The sequence below is a fragment of the Falco peregrinus genome, chromosome 11 (genome assembly GCF_023634155.1).
Source record: "Falco peregrinus isolate bFalPer1 chromosome 11, bFalPer1.pri, whole genome shotgun sequence".
NCBI lineage: Eukaryota > Metazoa > Chordata > Aves > Falconiformes > Falconidae > Falco > Falco peregrinus.
In genome coordinates this window covers 16,017,661-16,043,171 of record NC_073731.1, presented here as the reverse complement: position 1 = coordinate 16,043,171, position 25,511 = coordinate 16,017,661, and the positions used below count along the sequence as shown (strand labels likewise).

At 39.2% G+C, this 25,511-nt stretch overlaps 1 protein-coding gene across 3 annotated transcripts in view; it reads left to right on the top strand.

Moving 5' to 3' along the window:
- Window positions 1-25,511, top strand: part of RBKS (ribokinase) — a 69,783-nt gene that overhangs the window by 32,650 nt on the left and 11,622 nt on the right. For all 3 annotated transcript variants that reach the window (XM_055816667.1, XM_055816668.1, XM_055816670.1), the window contains 3 exons: window positions 1,289-1,453; window positions 6,195-6,286; window positions 16,007-16,195. In XM_055816667.1, the coding sequence (XP_055672642.1) occupies window positions 1,289-1,453; window positions 6,195-6,286; window positions 16,007-16,195 (446 nt within the window). The remainder of the gene's footprint in view (window positions 1-1,288; window positions 1,454-6,194; window positions 6,287-16,006; window positions 16,196-25,511) is intronic.

The following is a 25,511-nucleotide window of genomic DNA, read 5'->3' as shown; positions in this document are numbered from 1 at the left end:
AAACCATTGACAGCGGAATTGCTTTGGAAAGCTTGTGCCCCTCCCTCTGAGATCACTATATTATTCTTTCCATTGTCCTGCTTTCTTTTCAGAACATATTTAGGGAGACAAGCTTTGCACGTTTCTTATTCAAAGGACTTTGAAGTCGCATTCAACAAAAATAATGTATTTAAAAACATAAATATTTATTTACAGAGTAATTCAGTTCATTACAGAATTGGTAGCCTTTAATGATTGGCAGTCCTTAAAGGAATCTTCAGCGGGGGCGGGCTGAGCCTGTAAATCAAGGAACAACTGACTTATTGAATTTAATACCTGAGTGATTAATAATAAATTTTAATTTGAAGGCACCCATGCCTGAAGGTCTCGAGGTGTTGTAGCATAGATGAAAAAAGAAAGAAGGAAAGAAAAAAACTACAGTAAAAGAAAGTAACTTATATGTCTGAATTAAAACAAAAGAATACTTGGAACCTACGTAAATGAACCTTCTCACCTGTAAAACAAACTGTGAGAATGAAAAGGATCTTAGATGTGAGATACTTTGAGATACTGCTGTGCTTCCACACATACAGCTTTGCTTAGACCATTCTACTGGCCAGCTTTAAGGGAAGACGAGTATGTCACCCACCTTCTTCACTTACTTCTGGTAGAGCTTTCCTTTGACACAGGCATTACCTTTATGGGTTTTGGTGACAAGCTGATTCTGTTTTTCACGATGGTTAGGGACCCTAACGTGAAGTGTAGCAGGGAAATAGAGCAAGCCTGCTTCTGTGAAATCTAAAGAATATGCATAGTTTTCATGGCTGTGTGAAATATTCTCTGTTCCCAGCTGATGGGAAAATTAAAATTATTATGGCATTTTTGGCATATGAACACAGTAATCACATTGATGCTTTTCTCTTCCAAGTGCCACCAGAATATTTTAGGAAAATGCAAATATTACCCTTAGCCTATATCCCCCATCTCCACTGTGACTACTATAATGCTTCTCTAAAGCTCACAGAAACCACCAAAATAAGGCTGGGGAAAGCCCATACATGACTTTTCCCAAATAAATATATAATGCATTTGTTGTGCAGTGTAGCATTCATTAGTCCATCCATCTTTTTGATTATCATCTGAAATCTGTGGGTATTTGAAAATGTCAGCAATGCATACATTTTTAGTGGGGTTTTTTTTGGAAATCAAATTGAAATGCTCATCTGAAATGTATTGTAGAAAAGCAAGGAATTGTTTTACATACTTTATTGCAAAAGTTAATGTAAAAAACACAATATGTTCTCTTTAGGACAGAATGTCATTGCCATAGTCCCAGGAGCCAACCTGCTTTTAAATTTTGAAGACCTGAAAAGAGCTTCGGATGTCATCCAGAAAGCCAGAGTGGTTGTTTGCCAGCTAGAAATAACCCCTGCTGTTTCTCTTGAAGCTCTGAAAATGGCACATGCCAGTGGAGGTAATTTAACATAAGCCATTCTGTTTCTGTCATTTCTGTTGCATGAAAAATATTCTTTATCATGCTTTCTAAATAAAGATCCTGTGGTCTATTCTGGTATCTGTCATACTAGTTTTATTTAGAAATGAAACAATAGCCAATAAATTCATGCTACGCTAATGAAAACTGGATTCAGTTTTAAAATTTTGCAGTGTTTACCTTGAATGGCAAATCAACCCATACCCTTATAATCTCCCCGTATATGTCTGGTGCTGCCTTTTGTCCTATTTTCATGCTGTGACTAAATACAGTATAATGCTGTTAGGTCAGGAGCTATGGGCCTGACTCTGGTATTATTTTTGAGCAGAACAAGCATAATGAATGCAAGTCAGTGAAGTTCCACACACAATAAAGTGAATGAAATGACCTCAAAAACAGACTTATGCCCTTATTCTCCCAGCATAGCAGTAGGTATGGCTGTGGTTTTCTATGTAGAAGTTAACATCCTTAAAGTAAAAGAAAATGCTTTGTCTTCTTAACTAAAACTCTTTGAGTGTGACTTGGCATGCTGCCATTGAATAGACAGTCATGGTCTGTGAAATTATTCGTAAATTGTTACTGTGCTGTACTTTTAAATGTAGCCCATTGTTCCTTCGGTGTAGCGTATACATAGATAAAAGCTGACATTTTGCTTGAACAGGATGGGGTTTCACTACTGACATGATGGTTTTTGTTGTTTAAGCGCCTGTAATGCTTTCAGTTACTCAAGCACAGTTACCACAGTATTTGAACACTAACTAAATAATTATGCAAGTGAGGCATCTATATGAGATTAAAAATATGTTGTTCACACCACCTATCCAGAAGATAAGACTGTGAGGGAATAGCTCGTAGTATGGCCAATCATGCAACAGTTCAGGGATGGAACTGGGATCAGAACTAACTGGTTCCTTGCGGCCGGGCCCAGGCTTGCTCCAGTAGATCATAACACGCTGGGTTTGTTGATTCTTCAGTCATCCTTCTGCACCGAGATCTGCTGTGCAACTGTTGTGATCACTAGTCTTCACACACTAGTGAAGATGTCAGATGTAGCAGCACTTAATCCATCACGTTCGTGCATTTTGAGCTGATTTAAGCAGTTGTGTTAGACGTGAGGCTGGGAAAGAGTGGCTTTTAAATTGTGGTGGTTATAGCAATAAACTCTAGAAAGAGAACTGCACACGGGGAAAAATTATTGTTACTTCTGTTTCAAATGCCAAAAGTGGGTTCATGCAAACCTAGTAAAAACTAAAAACTTTAGAAAACAGTAGCACCTGGAATGCTTAAAATGTGTGTATGTGTGTATGTGCAACAGAGTTTACTGTATTTTTTGTTATGTTTTGCAAAAACAGATAAAAGCATTCTTAACCTAGTGGTTAATGGACTATAGTTGAGTCATGAGTCAATATCCATGACTTATTTTGTCTGCTTCTAACTCCATGCATAGTTTTGTTAAGAGGTGTCACACTTTTGTCACCCTCATATGACAAGATGCCAGCCTGTGACAGAAGAAAAAGACAGGATATTTTAAAGGCAATTAAAAACAAAATCCAAACCTGATGCGTGGAACAGACATGCAAGCATTTAGCAACTGTAGACAGCACTATGTATCAAGGAAAAATAGCAGGTAACTGTGGGCCAGCTGTAGTTCTGTGCTGTCAGTCTGCTATCATTGGGCTGCTCCCGTATCAGGAAAGCTTTGGTTGCTTCTGCTTTAAAGCAGCAGGCTACACATGTTCAAATGTCATGTGCATTCAAATCTAAGTAAACAGCTGAGTTTGTAGCACTGTAAAAATCTATCCTTAGCCAACTGTAAATTGGTAATGCGATTTCCTTTCTTTTAGCCTGCAATACCCTCATGTATAATGCAGTAGTGCATGTTAGGATGTGCACTAGACTATTTTTGTTTAAAACAGATGCATATCCAGATGCCTCAAACCTCTGTTTCAAGGGGGTTTTTGCTTGTTTTTCTTCATTCTTAAAGAAATAAATGATAAGGCGGCAAAAGAATGTGGACACACAGGCAAGAACCCTTTGCTTCTGTTCAGTGAACACCACCTGGATCTGTAAGCTGGAAAGGGACTTATTATATTCTGACATTCTGTCATTGTGGCACTGATTATTAAAGATCTTGTGACAGTCTTGGAGAGAAGGAAGGAGGGAGGGAGGTTTGTAAATAATTACATGAAGTGGGTATAAATTGTAGTGGAAATCTGACTGGGAAATTCTAGGGGTTTTAGTGGCCATGTGTGGTAAAGCTGCTGCTGCTTCCAAGAGGGGGACCACTTCACTGATGGGCAAAATGTTATTGTGTATCAAAGTCTGTAAAGCAGTTTTAGGGCTTCTGTAATGACAAACCCTGTAAAAGATGGCTGATAATGTCCAACCTGTTAATATTGTAGTGAAGAATGGGCTGGGAGCTGCCTCAGTTATTAAGATTCCATGTCGCTTGCAAGTAAAGGATCTATTTTTCAGGTGCTTCAACTTTTTAATCTTGGGCTGCAATTTTTCATATCAGCTGTTTGTCTGTGGATAAACTCTTTGTAATTTCTGCCAAAGCGCAGTGGCTGCAGAAATCAGTCAAAGGAAAATATCCCCCACCCTACCCCCTTTTAAATATGAATACTGGCTACCTTAAAATCTGCTTAAGACTTGGTAGCAAGGGAGCTTTCTTTTAAAAATAAGCCTTTACAACATTATGGACATCTACCTGATGTTTACTGTATTATCTGCCTTTGGAAAATAACTACCTTTCACATGGACTTGAGGAAATCATTAGAGCTTCACAGCTAGCTTCCCTGGGAGTCTGTCCACACAGGCTGTTGTCCATTTGGGCAGCATGACTTTCAGTGTAATTCCTGAATCTGGTTTTAGGCAACTTCTTTTATACTGTTACAGATCTCTTGTAGGCCCAGAAGTGCAGAGCAGGAGCTTGCTGGATGCAAATACAAAGAGGCAAAGCTGGATGGGAATGGTGGGGATGGAGAGCAGGTTTCAGACAAGGGAAGTTTAGGAGGGATTTGCTTGATTTTTGGGGGTGGTAGAGGAGGAAGGAAGAGAGAAACTGAAAGGAGAACAAAACTGGAGAAGAGAACAGGATTTGTTGAATAGAGAGACTGGAATACGGAGGTAGAGTCGGGGAGTAGGCTGTGGGTACTGGAGGTGGGAAAAAGAAAGCGTTGAGAGGGGGTGTAAAGAGGTATGATGTGATCACCCCCTCCCGCTCAGCAGATATTAAATATGGGAGCAAACTAATAGTAATGTATTACACCTTGTTCACAATGACTCTGTATTACTTAAAACCCAAGTTGGAACACTTCCAGTGCTGCTCCAGACCCATGTGTATTTTGGTATGATACCACATGACAGAGTTTGTTTTCCAATATGTGCTGTTTGTTTGTTTTACCTAAGAAGGTATACCTTAAAGATTTGTGTTTAAATAAACTTTATTAGGGTTGCAGTTCAGAAAATAGGAAATGCAAGAGTTAAGGTTGCCTGTGAAACTTTAATTTGTCTCCTTTCTGCATATGTATTATGTTGTAGTCTTTAATTATGTGATCACATGCTGTTTTTCAGTGGTATGCGATCGTATAATTAAAGAGTTTATTATAAAACATACTGTATTGTAATAATATGAGGGAGTCAAATTAAGATTTCATTGGAAATCCTAATCCTGGCATTTTCAGACTTCTGGGTAAATGTCTTTGTTGCTTTAATACTCTTTTTTATGAGGCAGGTAGAGAGGCATGATAAAGTTCTACACTCAAAGACTAAAACTTTCAGAGTGTTAACCAAAAAGGTCATCTTCTCAGGTTCTCGCTACCCAGATTTCAGAAGTCTCTATGCATCTTCCTCTTTTAGGGAATTAGCTGGGATTCATTCAGAAGTGTTCAGGGTGTCTGAATATTAGGTGCTGTAGCTTAGGTTCTAAGTAAGTATTTAAAGCCAAAAATTTAGGCATTCAAGTTGGAAGATTTGATCACTTACTACAAGGAATATTTCTAAAGTAAGAGAGTGTCCTTTATATAAAAATGATGGCCTTGTGGTTAAGACACAGGAGTATTAATCATAAAATTGGCAAAGTGAGAAACTAAGTCTGCAGACTTCCTGTGCTAACAGTGAGTAAGTCACTGTCCTCATGACAAACCTTTTCTGCTGTTACACGGGGCCTTAGGCTACAGTTTAAAGTTAGGTTAACTAACATATTCTACCACGTGTTAAGCTTAGGTCTAGCTCTGCCAGATAGCATATTAAAAATATACAGTGCCTTGTCTACACAACAGTTTTATAATGTGGCAGTTTGAACAAGTTAGGTAACACATTCAGAAGCACGTTTAACTCTTTGTCTGGACTTGCCCTTCATTACTCCATACCCCTGTTTCTTCATGTGCAGAACGCAGATAACAACACTGAAAACAAATTGCATTACTCTCTAAGGCTTTTTCCCTTGTTTTAAATAATTTAATAATTTCTTGGTTATTTTTTCTGTTACTCTTCTGTCATGTTCCCATCATGACAGGTGCCTGCACATGAATTAGAAAGGACCTTTAATAAACAAAACTCTAGTAGTTCTATAAAACAAGGACACAGAAACTGAGAGCCACTTGTGTGTTAATAAGAAAATTGGGAGCTGTGAATTAACCACAATGGTGTTTCAGATGATGGTTTATAAATCTAAAACACCAGAGATTTAGACTTTATTTTTCTTCTTCTTTTGTTTCAGTAAAGACTTTATTTAATCCAGCTCCAGCCCTTGCTGACCTAGATCCGCAATTTTATACTCATTCTGATATCTTCTGCTGCAATGAAACTGAGGTAATGGTCTTATGTCATGTTAAAGAAGGAGTCTTAAACAGTAACATTTCAGAGGGTTTCTCTTCTCAGAAATTCAGCATAGGGAATGGGGAAACTGAGGCATGCTTCTCTTACACAGGACTTTTGGAGGTGACAAGTTTGATCCCTGACCTAATGAGCAAAGAGGAGTATTCTAAAACACCTTTAGATTGCACTCAAAATTAAATTAATTGTTTGTAGTGAGAAAGTTGTGTCCAGCCATCCTTACGAGTAAATGAGTAAAATAAATCCATAAAAGGATACTTTCAAAATGTTATCACTCAGTGGTAAATACTGAAATAGATCCTTGTCCCTGTTCTGCAGTCCCTTGATATGATTAGCAGGAATGCGCTAGCCATAGTGTTCTGACAGTTTTAAATTCGCTTGCCAGGAGGTGATGCACACATGCTGCACTTGATGGCAAATAGTAGCTTCATATGCCTCTTCCTGTCAGATCTGTTTTCAGTGAATCTGTTTCTTTGGCCTTTCAACTGTATGTTTTCCTTTTTTTTTTCCCCCCCTTTCCCCTCCTTTCCCTCTCCTTTCTAATTCAAGTGCGTTGTTTCTCCCAAAGGAAATTATTTTTGTCACAAGAGACAAATTAAGCGTATCTCATAAGGCCTTCATTTAAATTTCCTATTTATTAGCATTATGCATGTTGTGCTCCTTTCCCTCACCCTCTCTTTATATAAACAGGAATGTGGGAGAAGTAACCTAGTGGATAGAAGCCGTGCCTTGCTCATAGTTAAAGTTATCTCCAACAGACATGGTTTCTGCAATGAAAATGATACCTTTGGATAAAGAGGTGGGGCAAAAGCTAAGAGAAAAGCATGTCCCTGCTTTTTTTTGTCTGATGACAATGTCAGTTAGAGTAAGTTCTTCAAGACACAATTGCCCTTTTTTGAAGTTTCTGTTAAAAGCCATCACAAACCGTATCAGAAATTCTTAGTTCACAAGACTTCTGGCTTTTAAGGGATGGTCAAAGTAATCCAAATGGACATCTGAATTTTATTCTGGGATGTTTCACTATGAGTCTGCCAAGTTCAGATACTCCAGAGCATTCAGGAATTAGCAAAATAGCCAGGTGGGAGGTGCCGCGGCTGCTCAGGCCTCCAGAAGGCAAAGTTTCCAGTGTAGCTGGCGGTGATAACATTTGTGGCTCAGACACTGTCCAGCAGATATCAGAACTCTATTATTTGTGATGAAGAGAATGCTAAGGCAAAGTATTTATTCTTGTTCAGGGGATGTGCACAAAACCTATATGGTGTTTTCTTCACGCTTTCAGAAAGCACTTGTGCCGGGACTGTGCCCCTGGACTGGCTGAACAGTGCAACAGCACAATTTTGGGCTGAGAACACCCATATTCTCCCACCAATTTAGTAAATGTCATTTGTTGTTTGCTTTTTTCATAATGTCACTAGTTACTTCCCCCCCCCTGCAAAAACTTATCCCCCATATGTTAAAAACAAAACTTTGTTTTTCATTACTTGTCTGTTCCTGACTTTTCTCTCATTGCTCTTTGCAACACACATGTTAAAGTTTTCCCTTTGTTATACTTTATTGCTAGAGGACAGTCTTGAAAGGGACATTCTTTGAGAAGCTTGGCTTGCTGGAGCCAGGATGTATTATTATTACCACCACATGGAGAAAAGAAAATTACTTCTATTTGGAGAACAAGAAATAAAGGTGTATAATTATAATAGATCCCTGCTCACTCATCTACCTTTCCACAGAGCTGGGGGTACAGTTTGCATTCTTTTCTGGTATTTTCTTTTAAAAAGTGATTACCATTTGAAGATAGCTGGGATCACTGCATGCAATCAGGCACACGAATACGCTCTCTACTGTTGAGGAAGCTTCTCTCTTCTGAATTAATGGAAATGGTAGACCTATGGAAGAACCCTGCCAGCCACATCATGGGAGCACAGATCCAAGTGTGGGACTCTTACAAGTGTATTCTGACAAGAATAGCACATAAGTACCTTTGCTTTTAACAATAACCTTTTCATACTTTGCAATGAAATCAATTACGTTAGCACGACTGTAATAATCAATTAAGTTTGATTTCATCCTCCCTGTGTGTCTGATTTATTATTGAATTGACTTTAAGGGATTACTGTTGCCATTGTTCCTTTCTTTTTGCTGAGAAAAAGAGGAAGAATGCAACATTTGTTTTTCTTATGTCACAAGTTTGAAAGTTGTTTTTTTAGTAATTGTTATATATTCATATGCCATCTGTTTTCTGTTTTCTTTCAATGACTTTCTTTAATTTCAGATCCCTGTAATGTATGCACTTGAGAAGTTTGGTATAGAGATAAATGTTTACATACCCAAATAAAGGTTACCAGTCGCATCTCTTTATGGCACTTAAAAGCAATAAGTTAATTCTACAAATCTTAAAGATAATTCTGATTTTTTTAAACTTCGTTCATTCAGCCAACTACATCTGCATTTCTTTCATCTTCTTAAATCAGGAAGTACCTAAGACTTGATGATCCAGAATATATACTGGGAAAAGATCATTTTATGCTTTTTTTTTAATATTTTATTTCCTGCAGTATCTACTAGCAGTCAGTCAGAAAAAAGCAATTGGATAAGATGGACCTTTACTCTGATCCACTGTGGCCACTTTTATTTTATGGGTCATTATTATTATTATTCTCTATGGCCAAAGTTATTGAATGTGCTGCTTAAAACTGCCTTCCTGAGATGTTCTGTTCCATCTCCATTGCCTGTACTCCTTGGTATTTCTACGTCTCAAATAACTTCCTTCTAGCCAAAATCCTATTTACATTCCAGACTTACCCCTTTTGGGATCTTTTATTTTTCATTTGGGATGTTTAGGTACTACTAGAAAGGAGAAAAAAAAAAAAAGTATTTCTGCTTTATCTTTCCTAAGTCTTTTAGATAGTTAATAAATTGTCTTGGGTTTAAAGATGAACTATGTAGAGCTATCCAGTTGAACTTCTTCTAAAACATTCTTCTTAACACAGACGTATGTGCTAAGACAAGATTAAATCTACACTGATTATTTGTTTTATTTTTTTTTATTGCTTGGTTTGGCTTTCTTAGTGATTCAAATTTACAAGTATTTATCACACAGTTTTACCAAAATGTCTTTATCATTCTTGTTCACCAAGAAATACCTTTAAATGATAAAATCCTATGGTTTTTGAGGATTATGTGAGTGATATGTTTGTGACAGAAGATTATGTTAGCTGTAGAACAGAATACCAGCCATTTAGCTTAAGACATCAGATACACTATGTAAGTGTTTGTATTGTTAAAAGATGAGGAAAAGAGGGTAGTTCCTGTGGTTAGTTGAATTATTACTGAGTCAGAAGTTTCTGTTATTTACTGCCATGACAGTCAGGAGTTTTGATCTGCAGTGTCTTTGTCACAGAATAAAAGTTTTAAAATGTCAGCTATAGTTTCAGACAGCCATGAGATGTCGGGTCCCAAACATGCAAGTATCAAATAGAACATCACACTTTATATCCATTCTTCATTACATGCTTTAGGATTTAATGAAATCACATGCAGTATCTGGTATAACAGCACAGCTTGTTCTTATGGATTTATGTGCTAGAGAGAAGCAAACAAAATTATACTATCAGTGAATTATCTACCAGTAGTTTGTCTAGAAGGCTCTTCACAAGCTGTTCTTTTCACATTTGCTTGTTGCAATAATATTTTTTTTAATGTCTGGCATTACTTTCTTTTTATGTGGTTCATGAACAAAAAAACTCAGAACAAATCTTGCAAGGTTATCAGTTCTTTCTTTGCTTAGCCTGTAGTTCAGTTTTATCTTTTCCCAGAAAGATCAAACTTGTTGAGACTAGTTTGTTAATTCCCAGATGTAGCACAGCCTAATCCCTGAGGTTTCTGCAGGAATGTGCTAGTTCTCCATTCCCTTAATTCTTCTAACGAAAAATAAATGTATCCAATGTCATCTTAGTGAAAACCAATCGTTGTTCTTTTCAGTTGTCTATAAATGTTGAAAAAGAGACAACCTTATACAAGATGAGCTTTGGAATACTTACCATTTTTTTCCCCATGTATTTATGTGATTTCTTGCTACAGTATGGCTCTAGGCACAACCACAATGTCAATACAGTTCATGTGTTGTTTTTCTTATTTAGTGTGTGCATGCAATTACATAGCCCTGCAGGTTAGGAACCAAAATATATTGCACATCAGCAATTTCAATTTGATCCTAAATGTTTTGAAGAACAGCTGCTTCTCCGTTCAAAGAATGCTGAGGAGCCCTTCAGGAGAAGGAAAACTCCTAAATGGTTACAGCAAATGATTTAGTTTGTCAAGCTGTTTTTAATGCAAAATCGGGAACTGCTTTCTCTATAATGTAAAATGGGTATCAGACTTTTAAATAAGAAAGGCCTAACAAAGATTTAATTACCTGCTGACAGAATACTTCGGGGCTTCAATGGTAGAAAGCAGTACAACTAAATATAAGTTATTGTTAATTATGTTAAATAAAGCTGCAAGACATATAAAAATAATATGCCAAAATAGATACTATCCTATTCTTTCCTTTTAAGTGTTACTGTCTATTGCTAGAGGCTAGGTAATTTTTGGAAGAAATATTAATAATGGAAATTCCTGTTAATATGTCCAAAATCAAGAGATAGTATTGACTTCTACAAGATTCAGATAATACCAAGGTAATAAAACTGTATCCGGAGTTTTGGATTAGGACAGTTAAGGCAGTGCTTATTAATATCGAGAGATTAATACTAGCGGTAGTCTTTCTTAAGAAAAAATAGTTGATATCTCTAGTAGTCAAATATTTCAGAACATCTCTTGAATTTGCCTTTTCTGTTTTAGAGTAATGGAAAGCTACAATGGCACCATTATGTAGAAGTTGCCAGCAACTGACAATATATTTCAATTCCAACTTTGTTCTGAACCCCATTTTATCAGTTGCTGGAAACTGTGAAATTTCCCATATTTAGTCTAAAATGAAAGATGTTAACTTTTGGAAGGGGAGTGAATAGCTTCAAGCCAATTCATTTCAATCAGTTTTTAATTATTCTAGCACGGTAAGTATTTATGCCTGTATGTATGTAAAAATGTTATAATTTGAAACAACTGGAACTAACTTGGCTTGTGGCCTGTTCTTGCAATTGCTTATACACCATATCTGTCTCACTACTTCTTTAGGACTGTTCACATGTGTTAGAATTAATGAGGATGAGATCTTGTTCTGTCATTCTCAAAGAAATCTCCTAAGGTACAAGCCAAATTTGTAGTCAACTGGCTTACTCTGTTTAAATATTTAAAATGAAAAATATTGTAAATTATCATATGTAGTTTTAGATGGGTTAACCTTAAAAGTAGCACAGTTTCCCTATTATTATTTCTGTTCCTGTAGTACCTGGCAACATCTGCAAAGTTGTTATGGTGCTAGGTGTGCAAAAAGTAGTCCAAATGATGGACTGCTCCCCAAAGAAGTAACTCTTCTTGTTATTTCACCAGTTTATATTTGCTGAAGATCACAGGATCATAGAAGCTGGGAACAGACCTCTGGAGGTCTCTAGTCCAACCTGCTGGTGAAGCATGGCCAGTTTAGGCCAGATTGCTCAGGGCTTTGTCCAGTCAAGTTTTGAATCTCCGAGGATGGACTGACTGTGTGACCTCTGGACACCTGTTCCACTGCTTCATCACCCTCGTGGTGAAAAAGCTTCTCCTAATACCGGAATTTCCAGAATGTTGCAGCTTGTGCCTGTTGTCTCTAGTCCTACACTTTGCACCTTCAAGAAGACCCTGACTCCATCTTCTCTGTGCCCGCTCATAGTATTGCTGTAGACAGCCATTAGATCTGCCCTCGGCCTTGTGCTCTTCAGGCTGAGCAAGCCCGCTTCTGCCAGCCTTTTCTTTATATCCTGGTCCCCGGCCCCCAGACTGTCTCGGTGGCCTTTCACTGTACTATGCTGTAGTGTGTCAGGGTCTTAACTGTGCCAGAGATCCCCATACTAGATACCATGCTGCAGATTTTCTCTTGCAAATTCCACGCAGAGGATCCAGAGTATCTCCCTGAAAGTGGCCGTGTAAGCCATAGGCTGCCCCAGGTACACCACAGCTCGGAACGCTTGGCAAAGGTTCATATCAGACTTGCGCTCTCACTTTTACACAATGTAAATTAGTACTGTTGCTGAAAGAAGTTAATTGTTTTGGGTTGGCTTTTGGGGCTGGTGTAGAACTGGGGGTGGTGTTAATTTTAACACAGATCTGCTTTGCAATTCAGTTTGTTTCCTGGCCACACAAATTGTTGTGCCGGCGCAGGAGAATGGGCCATGTGGACAGGAGCGGAAGGGAAAAAAGCAGGACCGATTTTTTTCTGTAGCAGTGGTTGTTTGTGTCAGCTTACTGTGGCTGGACTCCACAGTCTAAAGGGACATGGAGAGTTAACTAAGATTAGTGAGGGTTATGGCCAAAATCACATCAGATAAATTAAAAGCTTCAGCTAAATTTCTCTTCCACTTTTGTAAACAAAATTAAAAGAATTCTGTGTAGGTTAAGTATATAATATCCGCCATAGGTTTATTCTGACAGCAGTTTTGTGGAATGTTCTCCTGCTTTATAGGTCCATTTAACTGAGGTGTTTTATGAGACTAGCTGCAGAAAAATAAAATTCTTAATTTGCTGCCCTTTTGTACAGTACTGTGGCAAATGTCCACATTGGGGTTTTAGTATTGTTATTTAATTTTTTCTTTACATAACCATTAGTTATTTCCTTCAATTGTACTACAGTTTGTTTTTTAAATAAGATTCTACTGAAGCGAGGAACTTAAAAACTCACCACAGTATTTAACATCAGTTGACATTTACTGCAATCTCTAATTATTGGCACAGAATCTGTCTGGCTTCTGCTGCTTTTATGGTTCTTCCAGCTTGTTCCAGTGTTTTTTAGTTTCACCATCCTGCTATAGATGAGTTAGATGATAGTGGTTTGAAGCAGTTGAAGATCTACTTTTATACAGACTCTGTCTGTTCAGTGTAATTTTGTTTATTGGTATAAGCAGTATAAAGATGAAAAGAGAGATTACTGCAAAACCTTTCACATATCAGTCCCAGAACAATTCTTTCACTACCCAAGCAAAAAATCCTGTTGACTTGGGACACAGCAAGCACAGAGAGAGGTACAATGCTAATGCTAAGCATAGAGTATGTGTGTTTCATTAGGAAGAATATTATATCTAAATACTTCATTTACCTTGCTCATGAGTTTGCAGAAGTGTAAATACCAGGTAAATAAAGCCAAATCAGATTTACTGTATCTCTTCCAAAACCAAATCCACTTTTGTTCTGTAGACTTTGCAATAGGTAGAATGTTTGGAATTATTGCCCCTCATAATGTACATTGGAAATTTAGTTAGCCAGTTTCATTCAAGTATTTGTGTAAATCCATTTTATTCCTGTAACAACATGTGCTAGGTCTTCTGAATACAGGAATGCATAATTCCTGCTCCAGATATCTTAACATTTATGAAGAGACACAGACTCTTTAAGCACTTGAATATTAGAACAGAGTATATGTATATTTTAATACTGTTTATTATCTATCCTTGGTTACTCCAAAGCCGTTATTGGTGCACTGAGTTCTTGCAAACCTTGCAATAAAATACATTTATAAGGTTTTGTGAGATACTTTTTGAAACAAATTTTCTTATTTGAAAATACTTTTATAACTTTTCAAAAGCTGAAATAGGTTCAGTTTGCTTAAATAGGTTGCTCTGCAAGAGAAGTTTGAGCAGCATGGTGACATGCCAAAGAGAAAACTGGATAGATTTAGTTGCTTTCTTATAAGTTAAAGCTTACCATATTCTTGTCTGGGGTCAGGTTGTTTAAAAAAATGTAGTTCTAAATTGCATGTATGTGGCAACCAGACCTTGCCCCTGCAGTGCACAAGTTTACCCCCCCCCCCCCCCCCGAGGCCTGCCACACCAGATCTGCCTTGTAGCAACCAAATCTACAAAGCTTGAAATCATTTGTGCATTTTTCTAAGTGGGGACAGCAGGACTTGGTCCTGTAAGTTGGAAAATTGAAACCAGCAAGCACTCTGCTAATGATACTATAAACTCTAGGGAGTGTGTTGGCATCATCTGGCCATCCAGAGCCTAAGGGTGGCTGCTCTCCCCTGGGTCAGGCTGAAACGCAGGAAATGACAGTGGCGAGCAGCGGGCGCTGACTCACAGCTGGGGGCGGTTTACTTTGGGATGGCTGTAGTAGTTCCTGTCCCCAGCTGTCTGCCTTCCCTCTCTTCACTACAGGCATGGCAGTTGTTTAATCACTATAGTTTACAGTCTGTTATATCAAGAAGTATGTGCACTGAATTCAAGTTTCAGTAATGCAGAGGAAGGTAGTTTGAAATATTTCAGCAGCTGTTTCCCAAGAAGCCAAGCTGCCCGTGCAGCAGAGGTCAGGAAATGTAGCTGGCGAATAAGTTCCAGAGTAAGTTTTCCACTGAAAATAAGCCCTGAGAGTGTGGAAGCTATGCCCAGTTGCTAGGCGGTTATCTGAAAACACTTCGGACTGCGTTTTTCAGGATCCAGCAGCAACCCTGTAGTGCAAGATACAAAGTAGGACTTCGCTCTTCTCAGGCAAGCAGGACAAGATTTAGTAAAGACAGCAAAATATAGTATGTCTGTTTACTTACAATTGAAGGCACACTGTGTTATACAGGAGTACTGCTTGCTAGACTTTCAGATAAAACGCGCTGTATTTTCTCCTCCCTTTCTTCCTATTTCATTCTTGTTCTCTTCCCTGCCAAAAAAAAAAAAAAAAAAAGAGCACATGACATTTGACAGGGCTATGCCATCAAGAAAATGTATGAAGTGGTGAAAAGGATGCTTGATTCTGGAGTTTTCATTGCAGATTTTTGGGAAATTTTGCTCTTAGTTGGGTGGAACTAGAAGAGATTAATTTTAAGAGCCAACTGGGAGAAGTTGACTTAAGGTCACCATCTGTTAGAAGAGGAGTTTATCTGGGTTTTTACAGAGCCAACACAGAAGAGCTTCAGTCTTGACAGAGGCCTATGGACATGGCCATAACAGAAATACATAATAATCTTGTAATGGGCCTTTGCCCAAAGAAGGCTTCAGCTAACTTTTAGGTATTCTTATCTAAAAATATATATTAAAGTAAACAGAGTGGTCAGAGTTGAGCAAATATCTTTTTCCTTCAAGAGATTTTCCCTTGTGATTTCCCTCCAGCTGAACACTGAGAATTTAAAAAAGAATTTTAAAAGTTTCTCGCTTAGCGATAAATATCCCCCAGCAGTAGTGACCGAGTTACCATGTAGCATTTTTCACATTAGACCACAAACTGTTTTTGCCAGGGCTGTGTCATTGTGTCCATTTCACAGATGAGGAAACTGAGGCATGTGGGAGAAATGTGATTTTAGTAGGGTTGCATGCCAGGTAAGCTGTAGAATCTGGAACAGAACCCATGCCTCCTGTGTCTCTTGCCTAGGCTGCTCTCTGTTAGTCTGCTGTGACTGAAGTACACGCTGCTTTCAAATGAGGAGCAAGACATAGCTGAATATCAGCGTAGGAGGTGGTTTCATGATCGTCCTATAATACACGTTTTAGAAAGATATTAAATGCTGTTTTCAAATGTAACTGCTGTCCAAAAATGAATGCTGTCAGATTATGATTTTCATTTGCGTGGGTTATTTTCCAGGCAGAAATTTTAACGGGCAACCCAGTTGGCAACCTTGAAGATGCTGAAAAGGTGGGACGCATGCTGTTAGAAAGAGGGTGTAAGCTCGTAATTGTTACTCTTGGAGCAGAAGGCTGCATGATGATATCAGTAGAAGAACCCATTCCAAAGCACGTTCCTGCTGGGAAGGTCAGGGCTGTGGACACTACGGTACGTTTTTGTGGTTTAACTGTCTTGCTTTGGAAAAGACTGCTTAAGCACTAAGGGAAAGCAATGAGTAATCAGCCAAATCTTTGGGCACTAGCACAAAGACTAATTTATGATGTGAAATTGATATCTTGCTTCCAGCCTCTCATATATTAAATGTCAGGTCACTTGAGTTTTATAGTCTGTATTGTAGATGAGCTACAATTATTATACATACTGATAGTATCTTTGGGTTCCTCATTTACTGAAGTCAGTACCTGTCTCTCACTGTAATGTGTGATGCCGGTGGCTTAAGCTGCAGTCCGGTTTTTTCACCTTTGCCCATTCATAGAATTCATCTTGTCCAGAACTCAAATGCTGTGGGAGAAAGGAGATACTACTGCCCTCACAGCCTGAAGCTGAACATTTGGCTCTTCTGACACAAGCATGAATTGCTTACCAAATCTAGCATAAGGTGATTAAAGACATAATTTTTACAGAATACAGTGGAAATAACCCAAAAGGTTCTTACAGCTTCATGACAACTATTTAATGATGATAGGTAAGAGATACTTGGTCAGAGGCACTTTAAGTCTCTGACACAAGGGTACTTTTTTTACTTCCTGCTAGAATGAAATGCAGAAAGCATACTTGAACAGTCCACTAAATACAATACCCCCGTCAAAAAATAAAAACAGGACAGGCAATAGTTAAGATAGCATTGCTATGAAAACCTTACCACATTGCACATATGGGGCTATTTTGTGTTCCTAGTATTATCTGACATACATCCAAAATAATTCCAGTGGAGTTACTGAGAGCAGAGCAGGTCACATTGTATGTACTAACTATACATTTAAATGCCTGTTATAATAACGTCATATTACATATGTTCTGTTACAATAGTTCATTAAAATCTTGGAGATTTTACCATCTGGTGCATTCCATATCTGAATTGCATTAATAATAACTAGTTCTTGTAGCATGTTTTTTATCCGTGGACTTCACACTGCTTCATAAAGAAGGAAAGCAACTGCTTCAAGGATGAGGAAACACAGGCATAGAGGACTGAAATTACCTAGCTCAGTAGCATGCAGTGGCAGAGCTAGGAGTAAAGTCACTTCGTGCAACACAGAACATCATTCGTGGATTTGGACTGTGATGTGTTGATACTGTGAAAGGCTCTGTTTCACTGTTAAATTTAATCTTTTTCAGTTTAACTCTGAAACAGAGATACTTTAGCCCTATTTTCCTCTTTTTACCCCTTTGCCGTTTAGAAGTTTGACCTGGAGTTAGTGCTGACTTTGGAATGTCCTATAGTTCTGGTTAAGGGAAACATCACTGTACTGTACTGTGCATAAGGTTCTTGGTAGGGAAATACAGACACCAAACTGCCGCTGCCTGCTTTTAGCCCAGAATTAGATGTGCCAAGGGAGTGAAAGGCAGAGCTCCCAAAGCTGCCCAGAAGCAGGATTCATCAGCTTGGGAGCAACAAACACCTTGTGAACCTGGCTTTATGGTTTCTTGCTCTGAGTTGGTAAATCCACTGTTGCTATCAAAGCTTAGTGTTAGAGTTTTTCTCTACATCACAAAGAAGTGGTGAGGAAGAAGCATGTGTGATTTGCTTCTTCAAAAGAACCAGAAAATTGCTGCCAGATCAGCTATTGTTTGGTATCTAAGATATTTGCTGCTCTTGGAATAAAACAGCAATACTGAAACCACACACTGTGGCTGAAAAGTGTTTTTTATCTTGCCTAGCAGTTCAGAGTTTCATGACTGAACTAATTTAATGCTCCTCTTTTGTTTGTTTATTTATTTATTTATTTATTTATTATAAAAGCCTGGGGTTTGAGTTTACTGAATCCTTGCCCTGCCTCCTTGTGGCCAACAGGTTACTGACTTTCACATAGCAGAGGATTTTCACAGTTAATTTTGTTAATCTACTTAAATACCAGTGGGTTGTTTTCAGTAAAACAGCTGTGCTTGGTTTGTTCTTGCAGACTGAATGAAAAAAGATGTGTTGGCCTTCCACTGTAAAAGTCTTACAGTGCTCAGACTGATTATCACTTTGCCTGAAAGCAAGTGGGTTTAAAGCAACCCTTGCAAACACTCAGCAAAATAGTGTCATCCTCAACTAACCTGGATAGCTATATTGCTCCAATAAATACTAAATGTTCTAGTAGGACATGTTATTCTCTTCAGAGGCCGGTCTGCAGTGGATTCTGCCCCAGAGGAATAAGTTCAAGCTGTAAGGTGACTTAGCAAGTAGCCACCTATCTACAGAGTATTCAAAGCTGTTCATGTGCATGCTCTTAGCATACCATTTGATACTGAACAAAAGTTGCTACCTTAAACTGTCCTAATTGAAGCATCGTGGGGGGCTAGGCTGTAATTTTTTAAGCTGCCATAATCCAGTCACATCTGGTTATGTGCCTGTATCCATACTGACATGGTTTGAATCTGCAGAGTAAAGTTACTGCCAGACAAAGAGTTAAATGATGTGTATAACCCATCATAGGATTTGCAAAAGGTTACAGAGCCCTTATGAAAACAGTCTGTTATTAAAACAGAGTTTACCATTTAGAAGATAGGCATATAAGATACAAAATGAGCTTCGAAGGCCTCTTTCCCTGTAGAAATTTTCCCATGGCTGTTACCACTGCCCAGAGTCCTCCCTGCAGCAGTGCGGCTTCAGTACTGCCTCCTGGTCATTTCTGTTGTCCACAGCAATTGTGAAAATTTTTGACGAGAAAATGCTTGAGTAGGTACAGCCGCAAAGAGTAGTAAGAATTTGCATTCCCTGTCCCTGGTAGCGTGCTCATTCTCCATGTTCAAGGGTTTATCAGAGAGCTAAGGGTTGATAGACTCTTCCTTCTAGCCCTTGAGATGGTTAAACATAAGAGTTTATTGGCAGAACACTGGGAAAAGTTGGCTTCATCTCCTGCTCTGTGGTGGAACATGAATCTTCAAGATTGAAAATCTGGCATTTTTCACCCACACTAAATCAGTACTATAAAGGAAAAAAAAAAGCTTGTTGATTATTTTTTTTAGCACTAATTATCTTAATGTGGGCTTTACTAATGTATGCAGTGCTTCCCATGACTATTAGCAGAGCTCTCCATACACAGTCCAAAACATGTAGAGCACGAATAGTCGTTCAGAAGGAAGTTTTGCAAGACATGGTATTGTAAAGCTGAAACATCTGTTTCTCCTGTTATAGCTAAACAGTGCCACAAGCTTTTGTTAACAAAATAAACTTTCCCTTCATTTTACTAGTTTCTGCTAGCTATTTTCTATATGCAGATTTTGAATAAAAATAAGTGAATTATTGAAAAATTACCCTCAGATTTTCCATATGAAAGAATGAAATATCTGATTAAGCACACTAGCCATATCAATTTGTAGTTGAAGAAGATGACATACGTAAAAGACATTTGACACATAGAAAAGTACTAATGTATAGCTAATATAGCAAAGGTAGAACCAATTATAACCAATTTTCATTATTTTAAATAGTTGCTTTTGAATGTACTTGACCACGTGAAGTTAAGTATATGCATTTACTTTGGTTTTGGAAGAAACTTGTTTCTGCTTTAGGTGAAACTATTATATGAAGTTGCATTAAAACAGCTGTGAAGGATAATTATATAATTCCATTTATATGACACTTCTTCAGTTGGTAGCTGAAGGTTTCGCAAACCATTCACAAATTTGATAAGCATTTCACAGAAAACAATGATATCACATACACACATTTTGCAGTTGTGTGTGTGTGTGTGAAGCAGTTTGCTTGCCGCTGAAGCAGAAGCGCATCTGAGGTGGAACACGGCAGCTACTTGCGAACACAGCTGTGGGACATGACCGAACACCGTCAGGTCAAAATTGCACTTGAGGTGAAGTGGATGATCTGTGTGATGAACCACATGATGATCCTTGATCGTGGCATCTGCTGCTGCAGTAGCCCTGAACACACCGTCCTGGCAGAGACATGTGCAGTCTGATGGCAGAGGAGGCCACGGCACTGTCCGTACTGGGGAACAAAGCTCTGCTCTTTTTGCCCCTTCACCCTCACTCTCCCCCTCTCCTTCTGACAATCATGTAAAGTGTAATTTACAGCACTATTTACATCTGTTTACATTTACTAATTATATTCCATTGAAACTGCCAAGGAAAATTTGTCAGAAGAATGTAATTACTCAAAGCTGGAATTTGGCCAGCAGTGAGATTAGTTCTCTTCCATTTTGCAAAAAAGCACTATGGGATCGTACAGAGCCGAGCGCTTCAAGTGGCAGCTGGGGACCAAGTCGAGCCCCTGAAGTACTGCTGGAGGCCGGCACAGGGCTTGGCATGTGCAGGTGGGCTTTGCGGAGGCAGCCGGCTGCCTGGAGCTCCAGGTTACTTGGGGTCTGGGCTTCAGAGAGTTGTCCATGCCAGGCCTCCTCTGGAGCTGGGCAGTCTGGTGGTCAGTGGCTACGGCAGGCTGGAACGTGTCTGCTGGCTCTGGGGCTGCACCCTGGGGCTTGGGGCTTTGCCTTTTATGTGGCTGCACCTTGCAGTTGAAGGTGGGGTGTCCTGTCAAGGGTCCGTGCTTCGAATGGGAGGGTCGGCACAGGCAGAATCTCTCCTATGCAGGGGCGTTAGTGGAAAACGGGGTGCTGTCTAAGGAAGCCAGAGCAGCCCTGCTACCCACCCCGCCCTCACCCCAGTTCCAGGTTGCAGCAGGGACGTCACTTTGGGCACGTCTAGGGTTAGCTTTTGTAACCTCTGGTTTGCCGCACGGCCCGGTTTGGATCAGGATGCTGAATGATGTCCATACATGCTTACGTCAGTTAGGGTGACTTTCTAATTTCCATCCAATCTGGTCTTTTAAATCCGTAGTACAATTGCTCTGCCTAAGTAAGACCTCTTCATCAGCTTCTACTTGACCTGTAGGTTTACACGTGCCGGTGTTGTCATGCACAGAAGTCCTGCATTAGCACACTCACAATCAGCTCAGGCATCTGCATATCTGGCTTAGGCACAGATATATTCTCTGTAAAGGCAGATGGAGACGCTTGGGCACACAATATTTAAATGAAAATTTGGAATCGCTTTTCACAATGGTGCCCCTAGTAAACAGCAGTAAGTCCATGGTCTCCCTTCTAAATCTCATGGAGAACCCAGAATGTTTAACTTCACAATATTTCTAAGCACAATCATTAAATTTCCCATACAATTCCTTACATTACCAGCATTCTCCCTGTCTGGCTGTGCTTTTTGGATACAGAGAGTGCACAGCCTGCTGAGGGAAGCTAAGGAGATCACAGGTTGAGGTGCCATTCTTATGAACAGGAAGCTCATTTATGAGACATGACGAAATTCAAAATTTAATCTACTCAGTTATGCCTGAAATTTGATACAAGAGTATGATTTATTCTAAACAGTCCTTCTCTGTACAATATTCTCAGAGACAGATGATGCAGACTATTTGTCATAATCATAAATGTTACCGTTATTTTTTCATGTCAGTTCTGCAAATGAAGGCTCGTTGCTACAATATGAATTTGTCATCAGATGTTTTGTGTTCAAATCCTATTAAGTTTCCCTCTGATTTCTTATTACAATATATTAGTTCTGGCTCTTTTACTGTGAGAGAGAATTAAAAAGGCTGTCTTTAAGCAGTAGAGTGCTCACTGGGCAGCTTTGTATTGAACTCTGAATGAAGATGTTACACAATCTTTATTTTAATAAAGCCTCACATAAGTGTATAGCTATATAATTTTAAATATGTCACAGTATTCAGGCCTGTCCAGTAATTGTGGTCTAAAGAAGGCGGTGTGGTTTAGCGATTTGAACAAAGGACTGAGTAAGACTTCCAAGGCTCTGCAAAAGACTTGCTATAAATCCTTGGGAGAGTTACTCTTCTTCTTTGTATCCCAATTTATCTGTCTATAAATTGGAGCTGCTATTAATGTGTTGCATATAAACCATAAGAAGTCTGTTAGAGATCAGAACAGAACCTGGGAGGCCTTTTTCCCAGACTTGTCATATAACCTCAGGCCATTTGTGCTTTGGGGGCTTTGCAAACTCATTGAAGTTCTGCTTGAAGTTGAGAGGTCTTGTCTGTAAAAATATGGTTTACACTAAAATTCTCTGACTTAGCTGTATCTTCTGGTTTGGAGGAAGCCTGAGACAGCGGAGTGAGGTGGACACTGAAATAAAGCCTTAGAATATAAATAAATCCAAAACAGTCCTCCTAATAACAGCAATTCTTTGTCTCCTGACTTTGTGGCCTAACGTCTGAGTCTAAATACAACACTGTGCAATGACTAATTACTCAAAATTCTGTGCATCAGCAGAAGTGGGACTTGTGGTTGACTCTAATATTATCAAATGCCTTTGCTATTTAATAATCTTGTAGCCGTACATTATTTAGCATGCCGTTTGCACAAAGAACAGTGATTTTATTTCAGCTATCTCTCAACAAAGTAAAAATGCAGCTGGTAGTAAATGAAGCATTTGGCAGACAATGTGTCTGATGTACAGTTCTCTAACTTGCTAAGAAGAGAAAAATGTTGTTGAGTGTTTAACCTTTTCCTACCCAAGGACATAGCAAGGAGTAAAGTGACATGAAAGGCAAGGTCTTCTTTTCCTTTTTCTTTTCCTTTTCCCTTTTCTTTTTCTTCCTTTTCCTTTTTCCTCATTATTTTCTTCTGTTTTCTTTTCCTTTTTCTTTTCCTTTACCTTTTCCTTTTTCTCATCTTCCCTTTCTTTTTCAAGGAAAGAGAAAAAGTTACTATCGGGCAAACAGCTTATCTGTCAGTAGGGTTTATTCACACACCAACACAGAGTAATTATGCCCAGAGCTCCCATTAGCAACCCGCAAAATGACAGCATAATAGCTTCCTTTCTTTAACATGCAACCAAAATAGGTTAATAAATAAGTTTAGTTCCAGTCATAGCCCACTTTCTGACTTAGCCTTCTGCATTCCCTCTTTTACAAATATGGAATCCATTGAATTTTGGAACAGAAAAACCATGAGGAATAAGTTAATCTGCCAGACACTCCAATCAGCAATCTGCACTGTAAATCTATTTAAAGCTGCATCTATTATGTCCTAAAGTTCAGCTGAACTGTGAAAGGGCACATGACTGAAATCACTGCATTTGAGTTGACTCACAGTTAAGTGTAGATGGGAATTGCTTGGCTCATCAGAAGTTTCTGCTTCTGATTCAAGCCTTCTAAAGACACTTCAGTTTTTGAAGGCTTGGTCAGTGGCCTCAAGGTATACAGGTATTCAGTGACGAGAGTTGCGTCCCTCTGCATTGGCAGTCAACTGAGAAAAGGTGGAACAAGCTGGATGCACCCTCTTTCCCCTTTGAGAGCTACATTATCCCCATTTTACAGATAGGAAAAAAGGAATGTAATACGTTAGTGATTAGGTGCTCTGAAGCACTGGCTAAAAATGTCCTGCTCTGAGTTACACAGAGAGTTGGGGTGATATAGCCAAAAATGAAGCACAGGCTTATATTGTCCCATGCTCCTCTCTTAACTTCTAGACAACATTGTCATGGAAGGAAACACTATTTATCTGCCTAGTAACTGTCTATTTTAATCTGTAAGAACAATGTAAACAAAATGAGCAAACAGAAGCGGGCTTGTACAGAACAATTTGCAGCCTTGTTTTCCAGTGGAAGATTCCACAGACCACCCAGGCTTTGCTCTAGTCCTTTTCTCAACCACGGAGCATCTAATTAAATCCCTCTCCATTCCTGACTCTTAAGTGGAGGAGAGCTTACAGTCCTGCACAGTTTCTTTCCAGATGGAAATGCATAATTTCACAGAGATACATCTGACAGGGAGAAGTGGGCCCAAGGCAGTATTAGCATTTGCCACAAATTGCATTAAATTACTTAAGGGGGTACCTAATGAAGATGTAGAATGAAAAGAAGACTAAACCCAGTATTTAGTTTTGTAAGCCCCTTCTGAGATTGCAGAGTGCCAGGCAACAAAAACTTCGCAGTAAAACTGAATTTCTGTCTCAGTTACTTTAGTGATACCAAAAAATTGTTGAATTGTTTGGGTTTGCTACACGCCATCGGTATCAGGTCACAGCATTTTGTCCCATTGCATCCTGCAGCTCTGTTCCATATACGTGTATATGTTACGTGAAGCTGCTAAGCACCTTACTTTGCTCACTACTTCTGTACTCACAACACAAGGTAAAATACTATTCTTACTGCTGTTTTGTGGATGGGGAACAAGAGCACACAGGGACCTGCTTGTCAGTCGCAAGTGAACCTGCTTCCCTTGATAAAACCGTAACTTCTTCTCTATACTTCTCTCAAAGAGAGTTAGGACTGGAGGAAAAATTTTGTCAGGACATCAGCTGTCTCATTTTCAGAAGTGGACATCATTGTAGCTGTCCACGTAAATGAGAAAGCACGTAGCAGTGCAGAGCTGCTTTGCATTGGGTACTCCTTGAAGAGGCTGTAAGAGGTTTGTGGAAATGCGCTTTGAGGGCAGGTGCTTTGGCTCCACTACTGTCATACCGAGAAATATTCCAGTTTGGAAGTTAACCCGTTTTATTGGTCTGGACAGAAAAAGTAGGGACACTGGCAGCATTTATGCACCACTGGCAGCAGATGTTTTGTTTGGGGGCCAGAACACATGAAGGATACAGCATCCAATATCTAGGTCTGAGATAACATTCTGATGAGGTCTAGGAAAGCTGAGTTCAGAAATATCTTGAAGCTGTCTTTGTGCCCTCTCACTTCTGGGATGCTTTGGTAAAATGAAATAGTGGTATGATCTCTGCAGGTTGGGAGCAGAGTAAGAAATGACCTTTTATTGCCTCTCTTTGGCTTGCAACACAAGTCAAAATCATTGCGGCAGAACGTGCTGCATCCCTTTTCTTGGTTTGCTCTCCTCCCCTTGTCTTTATGGTGAAGCCAGCACAAGGTCTGCTCCAAGAGGATGTTCAGTTCTGGTATGTAGCTCACCCTGTGTTGGGAACAGATATTGGGCTGCCAATGCGTGCGCAGCAGACAGTGTCAGTTGTAATGGTGCAGAGCACTCCGGGATATCTGAGTTGTACCAAGGGTGGAAAGGAAGGAAGACTAACTGTGCGCAGCCATCCTTTCTAATTAAATTCCTGCAGTTAAAAATAGCTAGTGGAAGCTGGCACTTCTGGCACATCCAGAGTGTCACCTTCCCAAGTATCTTTTTCTGGCCTAAGCCGTAGGAAGTTGCAAATGTGATCTGCTGTGTAATAGTGCAGCATATTCTTGGCCAAACTCCTCATCATTTTTTACCTCTTGCATGTATGGTTAGCTTGCAAATGTCATATGCCTCCTTTTC